At 35.7% G+C, this 16,299-nt stretch overlaps 1 protein-coding gene across 3 annotated transcripts in view; it reads right to left on the reverse strand.

The window, feature by feature from the left end:
* The window catches only part of LOC126850257 (suppressor of lurcher protein 1), a 256,983-nt gene that overhangs the window by 168,143 nt on the left and 72,541 nt on the right, over nucleotides 1-16,299 (reverse strand). For all 3 annotated transcript variants that reach the window (XM_050593072.1, XM_050593074.1, XM_050593071.1), the window contains one exon: nucleotides 3,068-3,282. In XM_050593072.1, the coding sequence (XP_050449029.1) occupies nucleotides 3,068-3,282 (215 nt within the window). The remainder of the gene's footprint in view (nucleotides 1-3,067; nucleotides 3,283-16,299) is intronic.

Here is a 16,299-nt window from a genome sequence, read left to right on the forward strand (position 1 = left end):
TATCTCGGCGCAGACCCGGTGCTTTTCGAGTAATTAGCTTGGCGTCACCGGTAGGAGAACTTGAAAATAGTCTAGACTAAATCTCCTACTTTATAATCAATACCGCGCAAATAGCCGAAGGACTTTTCGAAGGACTATTCTATATTTCTTCTCTTTTTCTCTTTCTCTCTCTCTCTCTCTCTTTTTTCGTCCCTCAATTATGGCACGTTTTATCAACGATGATAAGCACGTTCAGACTCATTAGAATTTTGTTTGTAATTTTATTAGATCCGGTAACATGTCTTGATATCATGCTCTTATCATAAGTTTGTGCATTGTTCGAGCAATTATTGACATTCTTAATTATCTCTATATTTTGTTGTTAAACTTTGAAATACATATTTTTTCGAATCAAACAATGTAAAAAAAAAAAAATAATATAGTTTTTATAAAGTAACCCGGCGTGCAAAAACTCGCTTATCAAACTCGTCTCGTGTTAAACTTCCGATAATTATCTAGGGAAAACAGGAATATCCTTATTAATTTCTGAGAAGCGTGGGAGCGGAATATTTTTAACAATCGCGACGGGAGATGCGAGACGCTTTCGCAATTTTCTCATTAATTGGCGGATTTGGGGACGAGATTGAAGCCGTCGGCGAAGAAGCGTAATAAATGATTTAGCTCGCGACGATGAAGTAACCATCGTCTTATCAATTTCACTATATGCTGCGATATTTTTAACATGAAAGAATTACTATTATAGATGAAAAAAAAAAATATTAAAGTAATATGAAAAAAATGATAGCATGCGATGTGACTACGAATGTGGAAGAATCGAATGTTTATATTTTTAAAATTTCTTACAGGACAGATTTTTGTGAATGAGAAATTTTATAATTAGACATTAATTTAATAAATTTCTTTTAAAACTATTGCACCCTGTTTGATATTTTTTTAATACAAATAATTCCGCGTCAATCATGACGTTGCGAATAACTATTGACATACGATGTTCTTTGTCAATACTGCAGCGTAACGTTGAAAACAAACAGATCTTTTTTCAGTTTTGTTATATTTTGTCTTCGGTCTGATCCAATGGGTGTTACATTGCGAAAATCAACATTTGAAAATATGAAAGTTTTACGCACTGTAACAGTACGAGTATAAAAACTGCAACACGAGTAACGTTCCCGTGATCTTTTTTTTTTTATTCATACTTTTTCGCATGATCAAAACTGCGCGGTGTATTAAAACAATTACGCATTTGAAATTTATATATTTAATCTACGTGATATATATTTTTTATTACATCAAATATAATATCTTTGTATTCAAGATAAAAATTTATAAGATTTGTTAATTTGTGGAAAAACTGTCTCATTACTCGGTGAAGAATGATGACAAGAAAATAAAAATGTGTAACCAACAATTGCAAAGAAGAGACTAAAAACAGTTTGAACGTGAAACGTGCCGGGGAAAAAGAGGCATGCCTTTTGCCGATAGCATCATTTTTCCCGCTTATACGCCAACGACGTGTTCGCCGGATGATGGATCGAACAAAATGGATTCGTGGCGTTTCCCAGGTAGTAGGGATGACGCAAGTATATTTTTCTTATGTGTGTGATATGTCAAGAGCTTTATATTCCATTTATTTAGTCGCAAACTTTGATAGAACATCAACAAACTATATGTAATAACTATTACAGAATTGAAAATTTAATTAAATTTACAACGATTAAACGGTTGCCTTTGACAATATTACATTGAAAACTTGTATATGTCTATATAATATTTGATTGGAGGTTCTGAACACGAGATATATAAACTGTCTAAATAATGTCGACCATAGTAAGTTAGCGATCAGTCACCTAGTTTATTACTCTTCGCTTAATATTTACGAATCTCGTCCGCTATTATCTTATGTCGAGTTAAAATGTCGCATAAAGATAAATTGCGAGATAATGATCTACAGTCGAAAGATTGACGAAAAACAGACACGCGCAGATTCTGGCGCAGGTATATCGCGAATAGAGATTTGGTATTTTTTTTTTTTATTATGGGGAGTACAGAAATTTTCACACGCGGAAAAAAGGGAGGCAGGAACATAAAGGGGATTTCGCAGCTGGTGTGTGCAGAACAAAAAATAGTACAATTCCGAATTGTAGAGGGAACTCACCCGCGCGCTATGGCAGAATTATGTCAGTGTTATTCCTGGCATACGTAAGCCGACTATGTACACGTGAGTAAAATAAAAAGTTCGCGGGACAACATGTGTTTAAAGCATGTGTCGGACAGTTATGTTGCGTGAAACGCTTGCTAACGAACCGTCGGCTTAAAATCCGCAAAATTTGAGATCATTCTTACCGGTCTAAAAAAAATTTTAGCGACTTTAATCTCGCGAAATCGCAGATTATTGCGAGGATAAGTTTTATGAACTATTTATCATCACGAATTATGGAAAACTGTTTAGCCATTTTGATGATCTCGTTCCTTAAACATGTATTTGTACGCATTTGTGCGTGTGTGTATGTTTGTATGTTATACGTTAATTAGCGTCATTCGAACAAGGGCACGTTATCAGGCTACTCGTAGCGATCTTCTGATAACTTGGAAATAATTTTCTGATCAAGCGACTTTGAGTTCGAAGCGAACTCGAAAAAGTTTCATAAGACGAGATCTAAAATTTCTCGATAGAGATGCAGCAGCTCAATAAGTGAAGGTTGAATGAGCTCTCTCTTTCTCTCTCTCTTTTTCGAATCAAACGAGTTTTCCACTTCAGGCGAAGAAACGGAAAGGTTTTCGTTTAAAATGCCGTGAGTCTTAATTCAGTTTATTTCTCATCCTAAACTTAGAGCGTGTAACGCTGTTGATTCACTGGAAATGTCGATTTTTGACAATTGAATACGAATGGTTAAACATATCTTATTTCGAATAATAAAAAGTTTTCATCGACTTTTTCATACACGAATACATTCAATTCCTCGCAATTTTTTAGTGATATATCCTTATAAGTAGCTATTATCATATTTTTTTAGATTTGGAAATTTATTAATGATTTGAAAGATTAACTATAAGGACTTTAACTTACGTCTATCGATGAAACGAAATACGCCGGAGAAACCGGTGGCATTAGATGATGGACTCTCAGTGTGAAACTCCAGAATAAGCCTCGATCTTGAGCTGTAAAGGACCTGCGGGATGTCACGCAGCTCTCCGCAAAGCACGCCAGACCAAGGAGTGTACTCAGAAACGCCCTTGCCTTCCAGGTGTAAAAATAGCTTCAAGTAATCACCTCTGGAACAACTAAAAAATGTGAAAGTTTTTAAATCTTAAATGTATAATATTATTTTGAACAATGTATGACGATAAATAAAATAATTAATCGAGCAGGTGGTTTTGACTAATCGACACAAATTGAATTTGTCACGTCGTGCGAACAAGTGCGCGATCAAATTCGATACAGAGTTTAACGACATATCCCCGCTAAATTTGCGCGCTAATATGTTCAAGATCCTACGTAGTTCGCATAATACGCGCGGAGTAAACTAATTGACTAATTATACTCGGTATGTTGAAATGGAACAGGTGTTCGCAAGTCCCACTGTACACAGATTACCGCTTACAGTTCACCGTGCTTCGGGAACGTCTGCGATTCTGTGACTTAAAGCGAATACAATGCCGAAATTAGCGCGGCTTATGGCAAAGCCGAGAAGTTCATGCCCGGCGGTTTGCGCCGGCTCGCAAAAACAATTGGCCGCTCGCAAATTAATTCGAGAATTCGTAGCAATTCTCTCTCTCTTTCTCTCTCTCTCTCTCTCTCTCTCTCGGACGAAACTGTTTTCACCCGTTATTGGCTTATCGATGCCTCGACATGATTAATGTCGAAATTACTCCCTTAAAGTTTTGCCGTGTATTTTCGCGGCGAGATCAAGCCTGTTTTACTCGACAAGGCGCGCACAAAGCCATTAAATCGAAATTATTTACAAGCAACAGGGGCGACGAGAGTGCGTTAATTACATCGCGCTACAAGTTCGGTTAGAAATTCACCGAGATATCTTAATGATCCCGTTACTCAACCTATTTATCACAGTCGTCGGGACAGGCCCTAATTAATCGGCGCGATACTCCATCTGTCGCGATATTTTCCGCCTAAAGCTCACGATGAAAGGAATTAATTTCATGCGTACGGATTTCTTCCCGGAGGACACAAAAAAATTTTTCGCCAACGGATAATTTATCGGTACACACACGCAATTTGTCATCGTTAGTCGACGGGCCATCGTCGGGAAAAGATGTCCCAGGGACAGCCCTGGGGAATAACGGGGCTGCGGGCGAATACGAAACCCGCGGGTGACCGCGCGTATCGACCGCGAGAGGTCCGCCACCATCCTGGCCTGGTATATTAATTTCGCACCTTAATTTCCCAAACGTATTTCCGTCGACGCCTCGGATCTTACGATTCCCGCATGGCCGCGTAAGATACGAGCATGTCTGCGGCGGTTAACGTTTGACGTCGTTAACCAGAGCGAGAGAAGGGCCGAGGGGGGGAAAAGCGGTGTCCTCAGTATCGCGCCTCTACTACGTCACGTAATGAGATAGATGGATGCGCAATGGTGATCCTCGCTTGGTCCTTCGACGGTCCCTGATGGCTAAATTCGCGGAAGCTCCCGTTGGTCCAACGAAGATAGGGGGTGAATACAGGGAGTGAAATTACACACCCTTCTAAAGAGTGTTTGTGCTTGAGTGATGGATGCGCGATGTCTAAGAGAACGGTGCATTAACGTTGAGACGCGAATCAACGTTGCACTTAACATATTCTCGTGCAATATTGTTTTAGTCAGAGACTGAATACTAAAGTGATTTCTCTAGCTATTGTATGTCGGTATCGTGACATTTCCACCTTTAAAACTGTGATGCTTGTTTAATTATATGGGGTATCGGACGTCAAATAAATTTTCATAATATTGATGTACTGGTGTATAATATCAGAGTATTGTTGCTATTATATTTTTGAATTTCAGTATTAGAACGGAGGTTAATACCGATGTTTCTTTTATAATATATGTGTAATATTAATAGTAATGATGCTATTTTAAAATCAAATATTAAACAAAAAGATTAAAAAATATATATTATAAAGAAATATAAAAAGCATAAAATGCAAATAAAATTATATAATAATTGTATAAAATAATTGTATACGCTTATAATTAATTATAAATTCGGAAATTTACATATGTTATTTCTTTTTTGTAATTTCTTCTATAAAATATGTATTAAAAATATCTATATACAAATCTGATTGAATTAAAACAATACTTTTCTAAAACTTTTTGTATAATAATATGGCTGAAAAACTACTGAAAAAAAAATGATATATGTATGTGTACGTTATATTGACTTGTACCTATCGATCTTATTTGATTGGCAAACCGAAAAAAATATCTGTATAAGCAATATTTTTATATCAAGTTCAATATTTGGTATCAACGAAAGAAGGAAGTTTTAACCTTCTAATATTAACTTTACATGGCTCGGAGATTTGTAAAATATAAGTGGCGCTATAAATCATGATAGAATACGGAACAATGACAGGAGCGATTTAACAAGAGGGGCAGGAAAGAAGGAAAGAGAGCAAGATTCAGGAGAGTCGGGACAGATCGGATAGATTCAGATCGAGGGGTGACATCCGCGTGGGTCGGAAACCGAGATGTCTATAAAGTTCGATGAATCAAGATTTACGCGAACCTTTCCATGAGATTCGTATATATACATGTATATATATATATATATATATATATATATATATATATATATGTATACGTGCGAGTATATCATAATATGCTACATCGCGTTCTTGAGGGAGGTAGAAATATCAACGGTTGTTTCACACAGTTCCGAAAAACTCGCTCGTCAAACGGTACACCAAGAAAGACTGAAGCCATACGTAAAGAGGAGAGATCCGTGTGATCCAAGACTGCTGCCACTTCAATGTTCGCGTTGCTTTACACCGTTTTGCTGTCGGTTCTCGTGGCGTGACTTTTCCCTCGTCCCCTTCACTCCGCGGTTGGTTGCACCGACTGCCGGCTGCCGCAATTTATTACGGTGGTTCGGGAAACGAGTTTCTCACTTTCCGCGCAATGGTCCAGCAATATTTTCTAAGGTGCGGAGAGAGGAAGGGGGAGGAGAGACGCGAAAACGGGAAATCATCATGAACGATCGTGATGGTCGATCGGAGAGAACTCGGCGGAAAAAATAAATCGAACCGCTGATGAATCTGTCGGACCCTTTGGCCACGTTGGACGGTTACGAGTTTTATGAGAGAAAAGCGGATGACGGTGAAATATGGCTGATTCTTTTCCGCCTTTCCCCGTCCTCCCCTTACCTATTTTTTTCATCGTACGTCAAAAAGTCAAAACGTGGTTGAAATTTTATTATGACCGAAATGTATGGTTGTGGTGCCACGCACGCGCGATATTAATGGAGAGAGCTTGCCGTTAATATTAGAATGTACAGCGGGTTTCGCACAGTTACCTCTTCCCCTCCCCCCCATTACTTCATTCGTACATACATATATCAAAATGTCGAAATGCGGTAAAGCGGAGGAGAAGCGCTTACCTTCGTATATAACGATTGAGTCGTGGTTTCCACATAATTTCACCGAATATATCAGATGAATAGAAATGTTCGAATCGACTCCTTCGTACTAGCCGCAAACATGGATATGTATAAATAAATGAATGCACGGGGAGTAGAACTCAGGAAAGTTGAGAAAACTTTACAGACTGCTGTTATACGCGAACGCACCATGATGTGCTATCGATTATCAAAAGAGCATTCGAAGGTAAATGTGTATTTCCGAGATAAGACTTGTAGATTTTTTTTTTTTTTTTATTTTACAATATATATTTTATATGCAATTTATTTAGACATATCAACTATATAAAAATAGCGATCAATACGATCGACGTGACAAACATAGTTTTATCGTTGCTCAAGCAATGGCGATTGCGGTTAATGCTCGATATTGGCTTACGCTAAATGTACCAACGGCTATGTGTTGAAGCTAAAGGATTACAAAGAGAGAGAGAGAGAGAGAGAAAGAGGAAGAGAATTTGACATTTATATTATGTATCTGTCATACCAAAATAAAGATAAGTAATATAACCAACGCGTAACCAACGAGATGACGAATCGAAATAGCGATTCACATTACTTTAACGATGAAACTGTCGAGAAGTCACTCAAACTTTTGGAATAAGGGTATAAAGTCTGAGATGGCTCGCGATAGGGGCAAGGATCCTGATTAGCGTGCGACGGTTCGAAAAGTTTTACTCCCGAGAGTCTGCGGAAGTCGTCAGTGTAACAGTGAGCGGGAAAAGCTCAAGTTTGCAAAAGAAGAAGTCTTCTTGCATGATTGGCTCCATGCCAGACATGCCGCATATTTTTTGTTTTAATTACAAGATATTATATAGTATTTTAACAGTTAATTGAAATATCAACGTTATGGAAAATAATATTTAATAGCAAAAGGAATGGTATTATAATAATTTTTTTTCTTTTTCTCTTTCTGATACGATAGTAATGTTAACATTAATAATAATAATTATTATTATTATAAATATTATATTAATATTATATATTAGTAATAATATAATCATAATTATATTTTAATAATAAAAATATTAAAATAGTTATTAATTTATCAGTAAATCATTTTAATAGCGTGGAGTTTTATGTGTCATATTTTTTTGTACCATCGGTTATTACTACAACTATTCTACGATAAATAAAAATTGCAAAAAAACGTATATTACATTTGTTCAGTTCTATTCTTCCAGAAGAGATAGGTACTCAAAAGCGGTCTCTCTGTCCTGATTTAACTGACGTATGAGTAACTTGACAGATCTGAGGTTAATGTACCATTAGGAGCTGACATTTTGCCGATTTCCGGAACTATATTCCGGTATTGACGTCCCAAAGGTTTTCTCGCGGCCGTTGTATATAACACGCTAACCGTCACGATTCTCTTACACCGCCTGATTCAATCACGTCGCGTGATTGAATTCGAAATGCATATAGCGGAACGAGGTTACATATATATTATATGCCAAGAGACTTACCCCAAATCTAGCCCGCGGCGTTTTACATGTTCAGCCTTATCCCGGCAGTGAGATTAACTAATCGGTCGCGCACAAATACATATACGTCGTATATACCTTATCCTCCTCTCAGTTTCCTCCCCTTATTCTCTTGCCGAAGAGGCGACTCGAACTATCAGCATATATATATATCAGAACTTGGTTATCGAAGGGATGTTTTGTTACAAGAAGCATGGATTTGTTCATATATGACAGTTTAATTATAAATTTTGCACGACTCAAATTATACACACCAAAAACGATAGACTCAAAAGAAATAATTAACTAATCCAATTGATTAACAATCAACTACGTGTTTCGCGCAATCATTTAATTTTCATCTACTGAAAGTTTGTTCTTGAATCCCTTTAATAAATATTTTTTGCATTAATATATCATTTATATAAATTTTTAAAAATGTTTACAAAAATTCACGTGAATATACTTTTGACATGTTGGGTAACTTATTTGATATATTATTTAGTTGTGTGTATTTACAAACTTTATATTCTCTAACTTCTTTAATTTTAATATTTTGTTGCATATTTTGTAGAGCGAAGCTTTTGAGTGAAGTTGTTATACCTAGAAATATGTAGCTGGGGACACTTTAAGTATGTACAACATGCTTCTATCTTTGCTTTTTATCGAGGAAAACTATTATAATGTTTAAAGTTAAAAAAAAAAAAAAAAATTAATGCGAGAAAAGGTAGCACAGTAAAAGATATTTTATAGGAAGAAAATCGTAAGAATCGTCGCAACATATTATAAAGTTATAAGATCTTTTCCTTTTCGACAAGAAAAGAAAAACACGAATACAAAACAAATTATAAAGTATACGGTATTAAATGTAACTACTCTTTGCATCTAGGAACGAAAAGGAATCATTAAAAAACAAATGCGTTAAGAAATTATTTCTCTAAAATTTCTCAAAAATTATAAATTTTTAAATTAAAATAAAAAGAGTATTTCTCCTGAGATATATCCACAGTCTCCGCTCGTATTTCGTCAAAAGATTTAGGCTGCTCCTTATTTCTCTTTTTTTCCACAAAGGGTTACGCAAGCAGCGCGATACTCGTAACTTTGTTCGTGGGCAACGCTCTGTCGGATCTTTCGTGGCGTTATTTCCGCGCAATTCCGGCTTGTAATTTCCGCAGGCAGCGGCGGCGCGCTTACGTGTAAGTACCCGTCGTGTTTTGTGTGATGACTTGAGAATTCGTGGAAAACCTTGCCCTATTACATCCGCGCAGGTCAGGTTTGATATATCTTTGACGAACACGCGTTTTATTTTATTTCGCGTACTTCTCATTAATCGTAAAATCGCGTAGTGCTTCTTTGAAATACGCATCCGCGTATTATCGATCCCGTTATTCACGCTAATTGAATCCATAGGGAGATATTAATTTTTTTTTTCTCTTTTTTTTTCTTTCATCATTTGTGCGATATCCCAGAGATGAGACAGGAATCACGTATTATTGACACCAGCTAATAAAAGCAACTCTTCAAATATGTATAATCTTGCTCTTTGTTGCCGGTTTTTGCCTTTTGACTTTCACATTTCTCTCTCGGCATTCGTCACTTTGTGCGTAAAATTAATAAGTGTATACAATTTTTGCAAAAATATAAAGTTTGTCTTCCTGCTTTAATACATGAAGAATGTTCTACAGTATAAATTACACATGAAAAATATATTCTCTTTTACAATATTTATTGCAAAGCTGGAATATAATGATATTAAAATATTTATTACTATAAAAATTGTAAATTATGCATTTGTTTGTGCATTAATTATTTTTGATTTATTATAATATTCTTTTGTAAAATATAATACATATATAATATTACTGAATAAAAATATCACGCATGATTTCTTTAATATGTTACTATGTTTCGCGATTATAAAAATTATATTGTAACTTTTGTAATCTATAAACTATAATATTTTCTTCATGTACTTTTGTGTTCTGTTTAAAATAACTGATTCTATTCTGACAAAAACACTTAGGCTCATGTTTTATAATTATTTTCATTTTGTTCTATCTTTAATAATTTTTTTTTGTCATACCTAGTTACAATACAGAGAAAATGTATAATTTGCATTTGTCACATTTTGATGAATGTTCCGCTTGAATCTAGAAAAAAGCGAAGACGTAGAAACGAATGCAAACGGACAGCGCGGTCCTCGCATTCTTTCTAGATAAAGCTTAGGGCGGTTCGGGCCCGAATCAGAAAATGTAGCTGCACTCAAACGGCTTTACACCAAATGGCTCGTACCAAGGACGTGCTCGTAAAAGACGTCTGGTCAGTGTTACTTTAGCACCGCGATTCGCACGTTCCATTAAAAGACTATGAAAGTATTGCGCGCGTCTGTACATATATATATAAATATATATATATATATATATATATATATATATATATATGCGCGCGCGCGCGTGTGTGTGTGTGTGTACGAGCGTGTAAGAGCAGCAAATTTTCTTCCACTCATTTATCTACGCAGTGACATGTCTACACAGCTGAGAGCATGTTACTCGCTCTTTAAATCGTAGTCTGTAAAATAGAAAACTAAATGGCGATGTTAACACATTTCTATGAAACGCGATGCAAAAAGAATAAAAATTTCTTTATATATATATATATATATACACATATATATTTATTTATTTATTTATACATATATGTGTATGTGTAATGCGTTACCGTCGTATAATTAAAAGTATAATAGTGTATATGTTTAGTAAGCGGCTGTAATTGGCAGCAAGAGTTAATTCAAACTGTCAAATGTAAAATAAATTTAAAATAAATTTAAAATATATAAAATATTTACAAATTTAATATTCATAAGGCATGTTTGATTCAAGAAAAACTTAGTCGGCATCAAAAAGAATCCTTGAAGAATTCCGAGCTTTTGTTGGAAGATAATTTTATTTTCCGACTTCGAATCGTTACCCGCTGATTTCTTTCCAGGTTTAGACTATCGACTTTTCTCTCTCAATAAAGCAGCCGCGCGTTCCTCTTTCTATATGTCTTATACCTTCTCGCGTTTTTCAGTGTTCCGTGATATCTTACTGGGCTTATAAAAGCTTTTATCGGCTTAGCGGGATTCTCGCTGGACGTTTCAAAAGAATTCCAACGTCGGCCGATATGACCGATGAGTCGACAATTTCTTGATGCGTTTCATTTAAGAAAGAAATTGGCGCACATTTTCATCAAACTTATAAGTAAATGCCCAGCTGCAGAAAGACAGAGATATTTTTGAATGCAAAAAAAGATTATTTAAAAAAATTCGATAAAAATATACGACACTTCTATATTTCCTATACAATTACTGGTCTTGGCTGACCAAAGATCGAGCTTAACTACTTATTGAATGATTTAACGACGTAGCGCGTGAGTATAGTTTATAATACAAATCTTTCTATTCTCAATACGTAGTCTCAATGGTCATTTACATGCTCATGTTACACTTCTCATTATTACAATCAGTAATTTCATTAAACATAGATGTAACTGGAAACGATACCATTAATATCCCGTCGTATCGTTATGATCCGCAGCAGATGTTGAATAAAATTCTCTATATTATCTTGATACATTATGTCAAAACGTATCTGACAGAAAAGAAACGTCATCTAGTTAATCTTTTCGACGTAATAGTCATAAGTGATCATTATTTAGTTAGAGTTAATAGAATTATGAAAAATCGTATCTCTTTCTTCTTTTTTCTTTCAAAATCGCGCTACAATGTAATAATAAAATAATCTAAAGGAAATCATTATTATTTAATTAGATAAACTTTTTTATCAATATTTATAATGATTACATGACTGTGTGAATTATTTTTATTAAATAATTATTTTAATTAATTTCTATATTATCATTATACTCATATTGATGCTACAATATATGATAACATGATAAAATGCATTAAATAAATCTTTTTTGCAATTTTAATAGCAAATTCTAAAAATTGAGATATGCTAAAGCAATTTAGAAAAATCGAAATTGTATTCAGGTTTAAAAAGACCACGGAAAATAAATATTCTCTTTCTTGCATTCAAACAGTTATTTCTCGTTGAACTGTGTTATATCACCACACACCTTGAGACTGGCGTCGTCAAAAACCGACAGCTTCAAGCGCGGTTATCTCCCGTTGTTTGTAAAGCGTAAAGCGCACTAAAGTCCTGTATTGTTTTCCCGGATAGGTGATGGTGTGTCCGTCCATCGCTCGATCTGCGGATGGCTTAGCCTACGCGCGAGCCTAGCCGCTCGCAATTGTACTCACCGTGGGTGCGCGACAATGGAGATTTAGGAATGCGAGGTCAGCTAAACAATGGAGCTTTATGAGAACCCTAAATCTACCACAATGGACGGACGGTTACTACATCGCCGTGTGTCGTTGTGCGTTCACGGGGGCCGATCGATATTTTAAGGTGCTCTTCGACTATTCCGCGCCCACGCGACACATGGAATAAACGGAATTGCCTCCTTTAATCCGTCGAAGCGCACGTCGCGACGCGAGTGCGTTAGCCCAATTTAAACATCGACTCCGCTGCAATGCGAAACATCTTGTGTATTATTAGCATAGAATATACATGCATGCTCGCACATCTCGCGTAAGACGGTATTCTGTAATTACCTTGTCTGTTTATTATATAGAATGAGTTTCGAGATAGCGTCCCTATATAACAATGAGTTTCCCACTACCGCTAATATATTTAATTACGTTTATAAAATAATTTAATTACGACTCCAATTAAAAACAGATTTGATTATTTATTAATTAGTGCGATTAATTAGGGCAATATATTTCTTCAATAAGAGACCGCGTTTCGCTCGTATAATATGTCATTATTTTATTTGCATGAAATTCAAATCGTCGAGTATCATCCTGATTTTTTGATTAAAAGATTCATTGATGATATGCGGCATCCTTGCGTCGGAAAATGCGATTGTTGAAAGCATTATCGGGCTTTGTAATCATTTCTGATATTACTCTCATCGATCGTACCGCCTTAACCCGTTCCTTTGAAATCATGACAGCCGCTTTGTAAGAGAGAAGAAAACTAAGCTATCAGACGTATGAAAATATGAATATTTGAAATATTTCAAGTCAAAGCAGGGTGAAAATTTGATCACAATTTATTTGATGGAAAATAGATATATAAAGTTTCTCAAAACTTGTAATATGTATTTTACGATCTGCATCGATCTGGCTTGAATATCCAATGTAATCTGCATCACGTTTGAAGGGAGAATCCTTATCCGCTGGAAGAATAATATTCGAAATTGTTACGATTTACTGATGCAAGGGCGTGCCGGTAATCAACCTGGCGTGCGGATAATCGTTACCGGGTATATTACATCGGGCCTTAGGTGTGCATGTAATGCTGCATCGGCTCGCTCGACAAAGGTGACCGCAGTGAAATACGTTACGACGGATCGTATCGTGACTCTCTGCGATAACTTATTTCGACGGAATTTTGTAATTTGAGTACGCAAATATTATCGTTGCATTCTGAATAATTATTGTTATTAAACCAAGCGGCATTTACGATAACAGATAGCGTCGGCGGTTTTCTTCTCCAGAAAATCCAGCCACTGTTCTTCCCTTGAAGTATATTCTCTTTGTTAAAAAAAATGTACTTTATAACAATACGTATCACAGTACAAAGGCAGGAAACAAATTTAAATGATACTCTCAGCGCATGATCTATTCAAAGAGAGAAATAAAAAAATAAACTCGTTCAACTTGGAGACTCCATCATGAAAGTATTTAAAAATAAGTTTTTGAAATATCAGTGAAAAAAATTGTTTTAATCTTTTATAATATAGCTAACACAGTATTTTTACTTTGTATATGTAAACGCGATAGATTGAAGTAATCCAATTGATAAAGAATATTCTGCCCGATGTGTCTTTTCGCCCAGTTATGTCCTTCGAGGATAAAGGCATTTATTCTGCTGATACGACGCGTCCTCCAGACTGTCTCCCTTTGGGAATACGACTCCTCGACGATGAAAAGTGGTCGCCTTATGCAATAATTCAAAAAGCAGCGAGAGAGCGATATGTCTCAACTTTTCGTCATTGCCTTTATTGGCGACGTTACGTCGATGTGTCATAATGTCCCGTTTATTAAACTAGCGCACTTAATAAGCTTTCTTTTAGAAAAGAGAATTTTCTTGCCTATAGCAAGAAAATTATAACAAAGAGCAATATCCGCAATAATCCGTAGCTCTTTAACGAGCATAACGTGCGCTGTACGTTACGTTGCAGCGGCGCTTTCATTACTGGCACAATGAATGAAAAGTACTCGGGAACATTTCAGAAGCTTTCTTCATTGAAATAACTAAAGTATAAAAAAAATTGCGTATATTAATTTTAATAATTTTATTATTAAAATTAATATACGCAATTTCTTTTATATTAATAATTTTCTTATTAAAATTAATATTTTATATTCAGCCATTATTAAAATAAAAAAGGCATTATGAAATTATTGAAGTAATAATCTGGCAAAAACATCCTTTGTGTTTTATTTTACACTAATTATTATACACCGATATTATCTTGGATTGCATAAACTTTTTTGCGAATTAATTTAATAATTTATTTGACTACAATATCATCAATATGTGTACTTATAAGCTAGGTATCAACTTTACGATTAGTATGTGATAGTTGTTAAAACATTTAGCGTACCCGCGACATATGTGTACATATTCTGTGTGAGCATTTTCCATTGTATATTTCATTCCCGTGTGCATTCTCGCGGATTATGCCAAGTTGAGCTGGAATGTTAAAGCCAGATAATATTGTCGAGTTACCGCAGCTTCGTACCATTAATCGCTATCCAAAAGGAGACCATTTATCTCGAGACTAATACCCTTTCCTGCTTACATTCTATATATGTATAAATATAAATTGTGTTTAATGTATAGAGTGAGGGATTAAATCTAAATTAATTTTGATTGTAAATTTTGAATAAAAATTTCTTTCTTATATATAATTCGATTAATTTATTCGATATTTATGCATTTAATTAAAACACTCTTCAATTTAACGCGCGATAGACTAGCATCTATATACATATATAAGACACTATCTCAATTACTTAGCTTAAGCACATCGGGAATTGCGATCCGCAATTTCCGTTTGTTTTCCCGGAAATGTCGCACGAAACGAGAAAATACGCGAGATTTCGAAGTATAATCTCGACTAGTCGTTAAGTAGACAGGAGAGCGGAGTAAGTTCGGCGCGCAATAATTTGTTCAAATCCTACGAAATCCCGATCCGCGCGCACGGTCGATCGGCCAAGTCCTCGGCAAACACCACTAAGGGACTATCTTGGTGACAGGAGATTTGTACTTTCGTACGCCACACGGGAGGAAACACGGCATTCGGCTTCTCGCGATTTTCGAAGAATAGCGTCGCCCTCAGTATTTTCGTTAATACAACGCCAAGCTCGATGAAATCGCGCGTCAACATCTTTTCTTTACGTGGTGAGATTTAGCGGATAAATATATAAATAAACATAATATTAATAGACTTATGAATCGGACTTATGAGTCGGCTATGATGTTTAAAGGATATTCTCAAATTTGGTTGACGTTTTCGCATTTTATAATCGCACACAGCTGCATTTTCAACACATGGGTAGAATATTAGTTTAATACTCTTCTCGCGCTTTGTACCATATGGCGTCTCGGAATTACGAATCTGTGATTCTTTCAATATCACGAGGGTCTTGCGGTAACATCTCAAGTGACCTCGGCCTTATGGTGATGGATAATAATCCGGAACGCATTTCGTGAGCAAGGGAGCGTTCAATATTCTCGAGATGTATGCATGACATCTTACGCATTTTGATAACCCAAAATCATTTTTCCAGCTACAGAAGGATTATATAATTTTTTTTGCACAAACTACCGAGTTACATGGTTTAGTATAAAGAGGAATACGTATGACAAGAAGAATAATTTAGCGCGAGTATCAAACTGTAAAAGAAAAATGTTCTGATAGATCGTTTCGTTCTGGTGGATTGGTCGAATGGGCGGGTTTGAATAAGCGGGTTCGATCGCCGTACTCGTTACGTTTATCCAATGCGCTAACAATGGGAAGCTTTGTGGTATCGATGTCATTACATCGAGCGTCGAAGTTTCCCTCGCCGATCCCCCCATCG

This window comes from Cataglyphis hispanica, chromosome 6 (genome assembly GCF_021464435.1).
Source record: "Cataglyphis hispanica isolate Lineage 1 chromosome 6, ULB_Chis1_1.0, whole genome shotgun sequence".
NCBI lineage: Eukaryota > Metazoa > Arthropoda > Insecta > Hymenoptera > Formicidae > Cataglyphis > Cataglyphis hispanica.